Raw genomic sequence first — 12,956 nt, 5'->3', positions numbered from 1 at the left:
TGTGAGTTAACATTTCTGTAAACATTACTAACTGAAAAGTGGAACAACATGGGAGTGGGCAAGGGAAAGTAGACTCATAGCAGTTTTAATCAAAATAAGAAACAAACTCAGAATACTCTTAAATGTATTAGGTCAATCTTTTCTTTGTCTATTTGTGGGTCTGTTGCTTTTTTTAGATTAATAGACTTAGTTTTTTAGGGTAGTTTTAATTTTCACAAATGTTGAGCAGAAAGTAGATTCCCATATGTGGCTTCACCCTCAAAACATCCATAGTTTCCCATATTATTAACATCTTGAATTAGTGTGGTATATTTATTATACTTGTTGAGCCAAATATTATTATTAACTAAAGTCCATAGTTCACATTGGGTTTCACTCTTGATGTAAGCATTGGCAGTCACTAATCATTTTACTACCTTCGTAAAAACTCTGAGCCTTTTCTAGCATGTCCTAAAGTTGGAATGAAAAATAGTATCTAACCTTGCAGACTGGCTTCTTTCACTAAGCAATATGCAATTAAGTTGTCCACATGTCTTGTCATGGCTTGGTAGCTCATATATTGGATGTACCACAGTTTTGTTTTCCATTCACCTATTGAAGGACCTCTTGGTTGCTTCCAAATTTTGGCAGGTTTTTGTGTGGACATAAATTTCCAGCTTATTTGAGTTAATACCAACGGACACAATTGCCACATCATGTGGTAAGAATATGTTTAATCCTGTAAGAAATTGCCAAACTGCCTTCCAAAGTGGCTGTAACATTTTTCATTCCCACCAGCAGTGATTGATAATTCCTGTTATTCTACATCCTCACCAGCATTTGGTGTTGACAGTATTTTGTATTTTTACCATTCTAATGGGTGTGTAGTTATACCTCTGTTGTTTTAATTTGTATTTCCCTAATGACATACGATGTTGATCATCTTTTCATGTGCTTATTTGTCATCTGTGTATTTTCTTTGGTAAGGTTCAGATCTTATGCCTGTTTTTTAAATTAGGTTGTTTTCTCATTGTTGAGTTTTAAGCATTTGTATATTTTAGATACCGGTTCTTTATCAGATATGTGTTTTGCAAAGATTTTCTCCCAATCTGTTTCTCTTTTCATTCTCTTTAACAGTGTAATTCACAGAGCAGAAGTGTTTAATGTTATTAAATATATTAAGTCAAAAAAAATTACGAACAACAAATACATATCTATCAACAAGTAAATCTAAAAATCAAGTGAATAAAAAATCTGATGAACAGAATAAACTGGTGAATATAATAGAATCAGGGGCATAGAAAGGGAGTGGACTGACAATTCTTGGGGGGAAAGGGGTGTGGTGGTGTGGGAAGAGACTGGAAAAAAATCGTACACCAATGAATGAGGACAATGGGTCGGGGGGGCGGTAAGGGCAGAGGGTGGGGTGGGAACCGGGTGGAGGGGAGCTGGATGGGGGGGGAGAGAGGAACAACTGTAATAATCTGAACAATAAAGATTTAATTTTTAAAAAACTGAGAAAAAAAGTACAAGGAAGGAACTAAGATTTCCAGTAGTTTGGCTTTAGAAGTTGTGTAAAAAGTCTTACCACCCATCCACAGATACCAGCACTATAGAGACTCTTGTTTATCCAAAGAAATAAAAGATTATTTGGAAATTACATTATACAACCTGTGACACAGCCAGCAATAATAATAATAATAATAATAATAATAATAATAATTCAATGGCAATAAGATAACAACGACCTACTGGTTCTCTATATATATATTATAGGAGCTTGTCTAGATTTCAAAAAGAAGCCAAAAATTACTATGAGGTTATGAAAAAGGAAAAAGGAATCTACTTAGAAAATTTACATAAGCTTCCTGTTTTGTATTTAAATACACCAAGAATTATATATGAACAGTTTCTTTCTAGATTGCCAATATTCTCAGATACTCTTAAGAAATATAGTATTAATGCATATGATTGGGAAAGGAAGTTGGAATAAAAGAGCACAGTAGTTAAAAAAAAAAAGAAAGAAAAGTAAAACATCAATGTAAGAGTCATACATTGACCGGCTTCCCCCTGCAAGCCCCCTACCAGGGATCAAGCCCACAACCTGGGCATGTGCTCTGACCTGGAATCAAACTGGCAATCTTTTGGTGCATGGGTCAACATCCAACCAACTGAGCTACACCGGCCAGGGCTGCAATCGATTTCTGAAAATTAATTTTGTATCCTGCTATTTTACTGAACTCATTTATCATTTCTAATAGTTGTTTGGTGAATTCTTTAGTGTTCTCTCTATATAAAATTACATTATCTGCAAGTTATGACAGCTTTACTTCTTCCTTTCTAATCAGGATGACTTTAATTTCAATTTCTTTTTCCTGTCTGATTGTTGTGAGTAGGACTTCAGTGAAAGTAAACAACCTTCTCTTATTCCTGATTTTAAGAAAATGCTTTTAGCTGTTTTCCATTGATTATGACAGTTGCTATGGGTTTGTCATATATATATATATATATATATATATATATATATATATATATATAGTCTTTTATTATGTTGAGGTATATACCCTCTATTCTCACTTTGCTGAGAGTTTTTATCATTATGCTGGATTTTGTCACATGCTTCTTCTGTATCTATTAATATTACCACATGTTTTTTATCCTTCATTTTGTTTATGTGGTGTAACACGTTAATTGATTTGCAGATATTGAACTAACCTTGCATCCTAGGAATAAATCCCACTTGATCATGGTGTATGACCTTTTTCATGTATGGCTGAATTTGGTGTGCTAATATTTTGTTGAGGATAGTTGCATCTATGTTAATCATGGATATTCGCCTATAATTTTCTTTTTCGTAATATATTTGTCTGGTTTTGGAATCAGCATTATGCTGGTCTCATAAAATGAATTTGCGAGCCTTCTCTCCTCTTGAATTTTTTGGAATAATTTGAGGAGAGGTATTATTTCTTCTTATAATACTTAAATTTACCTGTGAAGCTATCCGGTCCAGGACACTTACTGATTCGATTTCATTGGCAGTAATTGGTCTGAACCAATTTTCTGTTTCTTCTTGATTTGGTCTTAAAAGATTGTTTCTAGGAATTTATCCATTTCTTCCAGATTGTCCAATTTGCTGGAGTATAATTGTTTATATATTTTCTTATAATCTTTTGTATTTCTGTGGTGTCAGTTGTCACTTCTCTTTTTTCATTTCTGATTTTCTTTATTTGGGTCCTCTCTGTTTTTTTCTTGATGAGTCTGGTTAATCTTGTTAGTCTTTTCAAAGAGTGCTTGGTTTCTTTGATCTTTTGTATTTTTCTTAGATTGTATCTCATTTACTTCTGCTCTGATCTTTATTATTTCCTTCTTTCTACTCACTTTTGGTTGTTTGTGATATTAGTCAGTTTTTCAATTTTTAATTTTTTGTGATGTATTTTCTTATTCTAATTTAATATTTCATTTTATACCTAATTTAGTATTTTTAACTTTAAAATTTTCTCCTTAAAATGGGCCCCTAGATTGTGTAAGCTTCCTCCCATGGGAGGAGGTAGGATAGTGTGATCAGATTCAAGTTATGGAACTGTGTTCCCTGCTTGCCAGTGTATCCTGACTATATTCATAAATTTTTATCACATCAGCATACCACCTGACCTGCTTCCATATTTTCTTTAAATTGGCTTTTTAAAAATTTAAACAGTAGATCTTATATGTCTCTGGAATCCCAGGCTTGATGAGCTACTTGCATTTTTTTAGTGTTCCCTGTGTGGGCATGCCAGTGGCTTCACCCTAGGGACATGGTGTAGGGCAGGCTCTGACTAGACAAGGTGCTGAGGATGGTAGGAGGGCAGGGCAATAGTGGAGGAAGCTGGGTGGGCCAACATCTCACTAGGTCTCCTGAGGGGCTTAGAGCTTCTAGGGGTGAGTAGGTCTGCCTCCCCATTTGCCTCCAGGGCTAGGCAGTCCTCACGGACACAGCAAGTTGAAGGGAGGGCAGGAGGCCATGGGTTAAGGGAATGACCTTTCTTTCAGCACTGCTTTAAAGGACACTGCATCTGGCTGACGCCTGACATCCTCAAACGAGATGGCAACTGGGGCACCTGGAGTCCATTCGGCTCCTGCTCGCGCACCTGTGGCACAGGTGTTAAGTTCAGGACCCGCCAGTGCGACAACCCACAGTAAGTTGACCCTGATGTTTCCCAGCTCTCCTGGGTGGCAGCTGTGGTTCCTGAGGCCCCTTCCTATCCTGCACGGTCCCTATTGCTGCATGCCAGTTCTGGAGAGGGTGCAAGGGCTGGCATCCTGTTCGCTGGGAGGAAGGTGAGACTCAGAGAGGGAAGCCTCATGGCCCTGGTTGCACAGCCTGCTGGGAGCAGAGCCAGCCCTGGAGCCCTGAAAACCTGGTCTCCTGGCCTGCTATCCATCCCCCACAGGCTTTGACCCTCCTCAAGACACTGGCTTGCTCTGTCCTTCTTGGTCAAGTGTATCAAGGACATAAGGTGGAACAGAGAACAGGAATTAAGAATAAGAAGGAGGAGGGCTCTCTTTGTCCCCAGGATGCTAGGAGCCTGAGCAGGGGGAACAACTGTTTGTAGTCAGGCAAGGGGCAGGGCCAGCAACATGCTGCCTGAACCCAGCTACCCAGGGAAGAGATAACCTGGAGAGGCTGCCCCCATGCCCACTGGACTCCTATTGCCAACCATGCTCCCCTTCCTGCTTCCCAGGTTTGGGGCCTGCTGTGCTGTCCTCCCTAGCCCCTCCCCGTCCCTCTCATCCCCCCACCCACTCCACCTTATAAAAGTCTTTCTGGTGCATGCCCCCTCCTCGGCCCATAGCTACTTACTTATTCATGCCCAGGCCACTCTTCCTGTCTGAACCCTTAGCCTGGGCCTCCACCAGGGCAGTGCCCATGGAGAGAGCCATGTGGAGCCAGAATGCCTGGGTCCCGGGCCCCTGCAGCCCCATGTAAGTCAGGGTGGGTCACTTAGACCCCACCCCCTGGGCCTCAGGCAGCCTGCCCTTGGAGTGATTGTGAGTGCACATACAGTAATGTGAACAGGACCTGGGTGCAGGAAAACTCCCCACAGATGTCAACTTACTGGTCTTCCACCTGCCCATTAGCAGCCCTCTGCTCCTGGGAGACACGTGGCTTTTGTCTTTCTCTCTTTGGCCAGAGTTTTAAAGATTTTAATTTACATGAAAATGTTAAAAATCTGGAATTTCACATAAAGAAAACAGATTTCTAGCTTCCAAATTGGGCACCATAGCAATACAGGTTAATGGGCAACTCAGGCTGCCCCCCCCTCCCCACAGCCATCTTCACTCACCTCCTCTGCCCACCTGAACCTCTAGATATTTGAGTTAGGGTGCCTAGACCCTAAGCCTCATCATCCTTCTTTGGACCCTGCCATGGCCTCATCCAAAATTGTATTATGACTTTCTGTGCATGAACATTTTTCTGGGGGAGCAGGTCTTTAGCTTCACATCAACTTCTCAGAGGAATCTGTGCCCCAAAATTTAAGCCCACCCAGGTCTCTGGTGCCCATCTAGACTGCTAGGCTCTGCCTTTGCAGCAGCTTCCCTGTTCTGCTCGGCCAGGCTGCTGCATTTTCTCTGGCCATGCCCTGAACTAGCCACCAGGGAACCAAAGGGGCTCAGCAGTAATAGCTCTGGGTAGAGGGATCAAGTTCATGTTGGCCAAGAAGGGACTGGTGTCCTGGGCTGCAGCAGTGGGAGAGCCTGTCCCTCAAGGTCACCTGTGCCTCAGGCTGGCCACCCCAGCTCCTGCTGGGGCCTTCTCCTCTAATTTCTGACTACCTCCTGCCCGGGGCTCTAGGCTTCCGTCCTGACTAGGAGCAGAGGCAGGAAGGGGCCCAAAGTGCCCTGCCCCTGACTCCCCTCATGCAACCCTGGGATGCTTGCCTCAGGATGAGATTGACCAGACAGGAAGTTAGAACTGCAGAGGCCATGGGATTCTGGGTAAGGACTGTGGGGTTCCCGGCTTGTGGTGCATGCCTGGCGTGCAGCAAGCACTCAATAAATGTCTCAGCTGCCCCCTTCACATGATGGAGTAACTTGGGCCCACGGTGCAGTTGAGAGAGCAGGTTCGGCCTGACTTCCCCACCCTCCATGGGCATCCAGGCCCTGATTCCTCCTGCCTGATGCTGGGTTCTCGGGTTCCAGCAGACTCACCCCCTGGCCTGGTTCAGTGGAGAAGAGGTACACGTTCTGACCTTTTTCACTCGCACACTCTAGGAATTTACCCCTCGGGCTTGCCCAGACTCCTTGATGGCAGCAGGGGACAAGGGCAAGTGATGGGAGCAAAGCTGTCAGGACAGCCTGTGAGCCCATCTGTTCCTGAAAGCCATCAGTCCCAGAGAATAGCCAAGCCCTGCCCAATGCCTGCATTCCCTGTCAAACAGCATGCAGCTATGACGACCGTTTATTTACGCTGGCCTCACACACATCTGTGGGAGACATGCGCAGCTGCAGCCCAGAGCATTTCTGAGCTCAAGGGCTCCACACAGCCTCTTTGTCAGAAATGTAAAACGGGCCACCCTTTCATTCATTGTCCGGGGACAACTGCTGGACTTCATGCTGCCCATTTTAGTTGTTATACTCCCTGTGCTAGTCCCCAGCTCTTCCTATGACACTGGGACTAGTGTGAAGACTCCCAGGCAGCTCTAGCTAGACCCTGCTTGCAGGATTGAGTTCCCACTGTTTTCGCTGCTCATACCCTTGTGATTGTAAAACTGAAAACAATCCAGTCTCTAGTATTTCACTTGCTTTTCCCCTCCCCAAATTCTCTAGCTCACTCTGTTTTGGAGTCAATATGGATTTCAGTTCCAATCACTATGCCTCCTGCCTGGGCTGGCCAGGGATTCCAGCAACAGCAGACCCTTCCTGCTTCCCCCACAGTTGCTGCTGCTGTCCTGGCTCCCCAAACCTGCAACCAGGCCTGTACCCCCTTCTCCTGGTGACAACCTTGTTGGTATTGTCATTGGTCTATGATATTATCAGTGACCCTGGCATCAATCTCAGAGTTATCCTTTCTTTCAATCTCCTATCAAACACTGAGGTCTCTTGGTTCTTCCACAAGTTTTTCTGATCATTATTCCCACTGACCCCCTGGAGAACACAGTGCCATGGGAGGGGCCTCACAGAGGCAGCTCTTTCTCGTCCACTTTACTGTGCTGCATGGCATTCACCCTTCTTGTTGCACGCAGAGCATGACTTGCTCAAGTCTCAGGTGAGGCCTTGGGTTCTGTCTGGCTCTACCACAATTGGCATATGGCAGCACTATTGCCCCCCAGTTCCTCCCAGTTTCTGGCCTGCCACAGCTCATCCTTCACCTTACAGATGCACCTGCCAACCAGAGCCAGTGCCTTTTCTGTGGGGCTAGTTTGCTGTGGATTGTTCTCAGTGAAGTGAGGGAATTACAGAAACAGCCCAAATTTGCTAAGGTGGAGGAAGGTGGGTGGAGTTTCCACTGTGTGCCCCACCTGTGCAGTGGGATTCTGCTATTTCAGAACTGCTCTTTGAGTGCCCACCCTGTGTCAGGCACAGGCACAGACCTCCATGTAGAGGAGACACCACAGGACCCCAAAGGAGGATTACCCGCCCTCTATATCTGATGCTCTGGGGCCTGGGAGGCTGAGGTACTGCCTTGGTGTTGTATCCAGGACAGGACAGGGCAGGCCTGGGTCCCTTCAGTCAGCAGAGCTGATCCTACACCTCAAGGATCCCCCAAATTCTACAAGTGAAGCACTAAGTGCTAGCACCTTCCTGGTGGCACCGAGCTGCAAGTCCTTTGCTTTCTCTTCCAGCCCAGCCAACGGGGGCCGCACCTGTTCAGGTCTTGGCTATGATTTTCAGCTCTGCAACTCCCAGGATTGTCCTGACACACTGGCCGACTTCCGTGAGGAACAGTGCCGGCAGTGGGACCTGTACTTCGAGCATGGTGATGCCCAGCACCACTGGCTACCCCATGAGCACCGGGATGGTGAGGCTCTAAGTGGAGGGTCAGAGTGAGGCTCAGGACAGGTCAGGGTGGGTAGACTGGGGGTTGCGCTTCCTGTGAGTCTGTGTGAGCAAGGCTGTCAGCCACAGGGCTACTGGGGCCCACTCCACGACTGAGGCTGGGGCTTGAGGCAGGACTACAGTCCCAGAGGGGCCAGAACACTGGGCCTGGCCCAGGATGCAGGGGAGAGACCAGGAGGCTCAGCAAGTGCCAGGCTCTGCTGCCTCCATCCGTTGGAGGAAGCTGTAGGTGTGTTATTAAACCCACTCAGGGATGGAGGTGGGGAAGGAGCTGAGTGGACCTTGCCAAGGAGCCAGGCTACCTCTAGCCTTCTCATATTTCAGATGACAGTCAGAACTCAGTCAAGTGTCAGAAAAGGTAACATGAACTACTTTATGTGCTCAAAGGTATTTATTGGCTCCTAGGAACTAAAATGCCTGGCAGCTTCAGGCATGATCCTGTTTGTATTCTGTTTGGTTCCCCTCCCTCATGGTGGAATTTTAAACATGCAGTTTTTGTTCCTTCCAGGCATTGGGCAGGGGCAGGCTGCCAGCATGGGCCCATCTCCATCATCCTGCCTGTGATATACCAGCAGAGTGCCCTGGAGGCAGGGAAGCCAGCACAGACACAGGCCCCCCTGGAGGCGGGCTGCAGCCTGGCAGGCAGGGTGGATAGCCATCAAATAACGACCCAGCGTTTTAGTGACTTCCGAGAGAAATACTGATAAGGGAAGATGCCAGGGACCCAAGACTGAATCAAGCGGTGTCTAGCCTTATTTGGGGTTTTAGAGAAGGTTAATTGAAGAGGGTCTTCAGGTGAAAAGCTGGCAAAGAGCCATTTGCCTTCCCCTGGGTGTCAGGGCCTTAGGGGCCTGAGGCCTGGGCTGCTCCAACAACATCTTGGTTCATCTGGGAAAAGCTCTTCCCAAGTCCCTGAGACAGAAACTCAAAGGGGGTTGCAGTCTCCTGGCCCCTTTCCTTCCAGGGCAGGTTTGGGGGGGGGGGGGGCGCGGAGCAGAGGGAGAGGGGAAGGAGGAGGGTGCGGGAGGGGAGTAAGTCTTAAGAAGACCCTCATGGGAATTTCTCATGAGTGGACTTGGGAAAGAAGGTGAACAGAGCAGCCCACACTTTTCCCTAACACCCCTCTTCCCTTTCAGCCAAAGAGAGGTGCCACCTCTACTGTGAGTCCAAGGAAACCGGGGAGGTAGTGTCCATGAAGCGCATGGTGCATGATGGGACACGATGCTCCTACAAGGATGCCTTCAGCCTCTGCGTGCGAGGGGACTGCAGGGTGAGTGCCCTGGTGCCAGCGTGGGAGCTCAGGGTCTCTGCTTCAGGGAGTTTTGAGAGGACTCATGCAGAGTGTTAGACACAGCACTTGGAACAGGGCAGACCCCCAGCAAATGTTGGCCTGCCCCTCCTCTGTGCTAGAGGCTCTCAGCATTTAGTATGCCTCAGAGCAACATGGGGAACTTGAGGCTCCTCCTGAGAGATTCATTCCTAGGTTGAGGCTGGGACCCAAAAGCAGCATTTTTATGAGCCTCCAAGTGATTTCAACACACACAGTCCTTGGTGACCCTGCCACATCCTGGCACTCTGATGGGCACTGGACAGCTTACTCTTGACCAGGGTGGCCCACCAGGGTTCTCATTGTTTGGTTCTTTGTGGAAATGCCTGCTGTGTTTTCTGTTGTCATTATTATGTCTTTGGCTTCAATCTTAGGCTGACACAGGAAACCACTGCGGGATAACCTCAGCATACAGTAATAACTGAACTCAGACTTGCCTCCTGCCAGATTCCCTGAAACAACTGGAAGACTCTGTAGTTTGTGTAGACAGGACTGAGTGTATGTGCCATGCAGACTGATTCTCCTAAGGAGTCTCTCAGAAAAACTGCCAGAATGCAGTCACCCCTAGCGGAGGGAATGAGGCTGGAAGCACAAGGTGGGAGTGTCGGTCAGCCCCTCCACTCAGGTAGGATCATGGCCTGAGGTGAAGGAGGCTCCTCTAGGACACAGGGGAGCTGCATCCTCTAGGATAGGAGGAGGCTGGCTGAGTCTGAACCTTGCAGGGAGGCCAGGCCACACGGTCTGCTCGGACAGGGAACCAAATCCTCAGAGATGAAGGCAGCAGTGTTTCCTCTGTACCCACAGGGCTTTGATTTATGGAGGTGACAGTGAGGACACAGAGAGGCCAATGCCATTGAAAGAAGAATTTATTACTTACATTTTCCAAGAGAAGGGCGTGCCATACCTTACAGGGCCACATAGGGAAGCACCAGGTATTTGGGGGGCAGAAAGGGGCAGAAGACTAGGCCAGAGCTTTCATTGGGGTTCCTGGTGGAAAGGGGAGCAGGACAGGGGAAACAGGTTAGAACTGGCCAGTTTGAGTAACTCTAGCAGGCTTCAGCTCTAGGGCTGGTCTCTAGTTGCCTGCTGCCTGGCCCTGGGACAATTTGGGGCAGGGAAAATATTGTTCTGATATGTGACAGATAAGGCAGATTTGCATCTTAAAGGTGTGCTCCCAAACCCTTACCATCTCTAAGAATGGTTAGTCCTAGAACATCATAAGACACATAAAATTAAAAATATATATACGTGACTGATACAGGCAATAAGCATGGGAAAGATTTAGTAGAAGAAGCTTTGAATGGCAGCTTCTATGATCAGCACGGGAGCTTTGACCTGCTCCGTCTCCGACCTGGGCCGGTTCACCCCTCCTTAGGCAACCTGGTGGCCCCCCGCTCCCGGGAGGTCACCATATTGATGCTGAACTTAGTGCGGACACCCGATCGGCATAGCGCACCACAGCCCAGAACTCCTGGGCTCAAGCGATCCTCCAGCCTCAGCCTCCCGAGTAGCTGGGACTACAGGCACGTGCCACCGCGCCCGGCATGAATGGCAGCTTCTAAATGCTTGCAAAAATAATGGAGAAGTCAGAGCATTAATTTACCATCTTAGTGGGAGCAGCCAGCTTCACTCCTGACATTGACAAGTTAAGAAGAGGTTAAGTATTTCATTAATTAATGGTGGTTTTAAATGATAACAGCAAGCTGATAATTTTTACATAATTAGAACAAGCATATACTTACATTTATATAAGCTCATATTGCAAAATTTAGAAAGCAGAGGAGGTAGAAAGGAAAGATTGAAAACACAAAAGACATGGGGTAGTAGTAAGATGAACTATATAACTCCTAACACTACAGGTGAATGTGAGATTCTTATTTTAAAAGAATCTAATTCTAGGTCAAAAAATATTATCCAATGGAGGTTGTCAATTAGAGAATATCAAAACACAATGACTTGGGAAGGTTAAAAGTGAAATGACATTAAAAGAGGGTTCCAGAGAATGAAAGATATGTGCACCTGTAACATACATACACCGCAAGGAATCAAAAGAGAATGAATAAAATTAATCTCATAGGGGCATTTTGTTTTGATAAAGGGCACCATCCACTACCTTGATAAAGTAATAACATGCTATCAAATATATCACTTAAAAACTGCTATGAAAAAGGAGAAACTGAAATAAGCTGGCATATGTCTGATATGATAGCTCACTAATAGGATTTCCTAACAGATGGGAAGGGAGGAAAGCAGCTCCTTTTAGCTCTGTGCCCCTTGCCATGTGACAGACACCCACTATCACTACCAGCCGCTCCCACCTTGGCTGGAACTGAAATGGAATCAAGCTGTGAGCCTCCCCTGGTCACAGCAGCCACGCAGAGCAAATCGGGTACACATGGCCATCCCCAACCTGAGCTATCATTGGCCCCATTAACCCTTTAGAATCTAAAGTGAGATTTCAGACCAGTAGAAGGACCCTGTGTTTCACTGGCCTCTTGTACTTGGTTAAAGTCATTTCCACCTAGTTCAATTTAGACCACTGTGTCTCCTGAAGGTCTGTAGACACTTACCAAAGACAAATAGCTGTTCTCTGAGCCAGGTGTTTGCCTGCACCTGGATGGTCACACCACCTGAGATGAGCTGGCCAGCAGCTGCCCAGGCAAGAATCTGCTGAGTCAAACACTCTTCTAGGTAGCAGGGAGGGTCCTTTTGACTGTGATTATTAGACATCCTGATTTCAGAAACAATAAAAGGTGAAATGAAATGTGTCTTAGAACGGAGGAGAAATTATGACAGGATATTTTAATATCTCTCAAAGTTTGACAGACCAAGTCGTTCATTCACTCTGGGGTTTTTTTGTTAATCATCTGTGATTCACAGAACAACAGCTCAGAGCAACTGTTCTCAAACATCATGCTGCTTCATTTTCTCTTGTCCAGATACCCTTCTTCTCATCCAACCAGGTGGGACTTCCACATACCGTCTTTGTACACGGGCTGCAAGCCTTTTTAGAGGGAATACAGGAGTCCATGGAGAACTCCTAAGAGCTGCTCTCACCGAAGGCATGCAATCTCTGTTGGTGGCTCCTGTCAGTCAGGCTTCAGAGTCTGAGACGGTGTTCTTCTGATGCCATGTCCTTCACTGGTCTCTGTGCACATCTGCGTTGGCATCCACCTGCCTCTACAGCTCTGAGTCTTTTCACTTCTAGTTATTCTGTAGGAAACCTAAGCATTGATCCCCCTCAAATGAGAGGCTGGAGCAACCCTTCCAGGGAATACACTGCTAATGTTCTGCACCCAATTCCAGTGTGGGGGCTTTTCCCTATACCAGCAAGCAATTCTCTGACACCAGCTGGGTGTCCTACAATTCAACTTAGTTCTGACACTATCTACCTGAAGATAATGTCAGATCCCACAGGTTAAGGGCTCAGTCTTACAATACCACCCCCACCCCTTCAGACTGCCATCAAAAGTTCAGTTGTCACCTGTGCTTCTGACCAACTGGCTATAGATTGGAAATTCCCACAACCCTCTCTTTGGGTTTGATTAATTTGGTAGAGTGCCTCACAGAACTCAGAATTATTTCACTTACTTGATCACCAGTTTATGATAAA

The 12,956-nt window shown here is 46.4% G+C and overlaps 1 protein-coding gene across 1 annotated transcript in view; it reads left to right on the top strand.

Moving 5' to 3' along the window:
* ADAMTS2 (ADAM metallopeptidase with thrombospondin type 1 motif 2) overlaps nt 1-12,956 on the top strand; it is a 285,590-nt gene that overhangs the window by 223,348 nt on the left and 49,286 nt on the right. Inside the window, exons 11-13 of the mRNA XM_070417030.1 lie at nt 4,009-4,154; nt 7,803-7,978; nt 9,153-9,286. Coding sequence (XP_070273131.1) covers nt 4,009-4,154; nt 7,803-7,978; nt 9,153-9,286 — 456 coding nt within the window. The remainder of the gene's footprint in view (nt 1-4,008; nt 4,155-7,802; nt 7,979-9,152; nt 9,287-12,956) is intronic.

The sequence above is a fragment of the Myotis yumanensis genome, unplaced genomic scaffold (assembly GCF_028538775.1).
Source record: "Myotis yumanensis isolate MYYU_CA2020_CCGP unplaced genomic scaffold, mMyoYum1.0.hap1 SCAF_5, whole genome shotgun sequence".
NCBI classification, from domain to species: Eukaryota; Metazoa; Chordata; class Mammalia; order Chiroptera; family Vespertilionidae; genus Myotis; species Myotis yumanensis.
The sequence above is the reverse complement of the archived record's forward strand: the minus strand, read 5'-3'. Positions and strand labels throughout refer to the sequence as shown.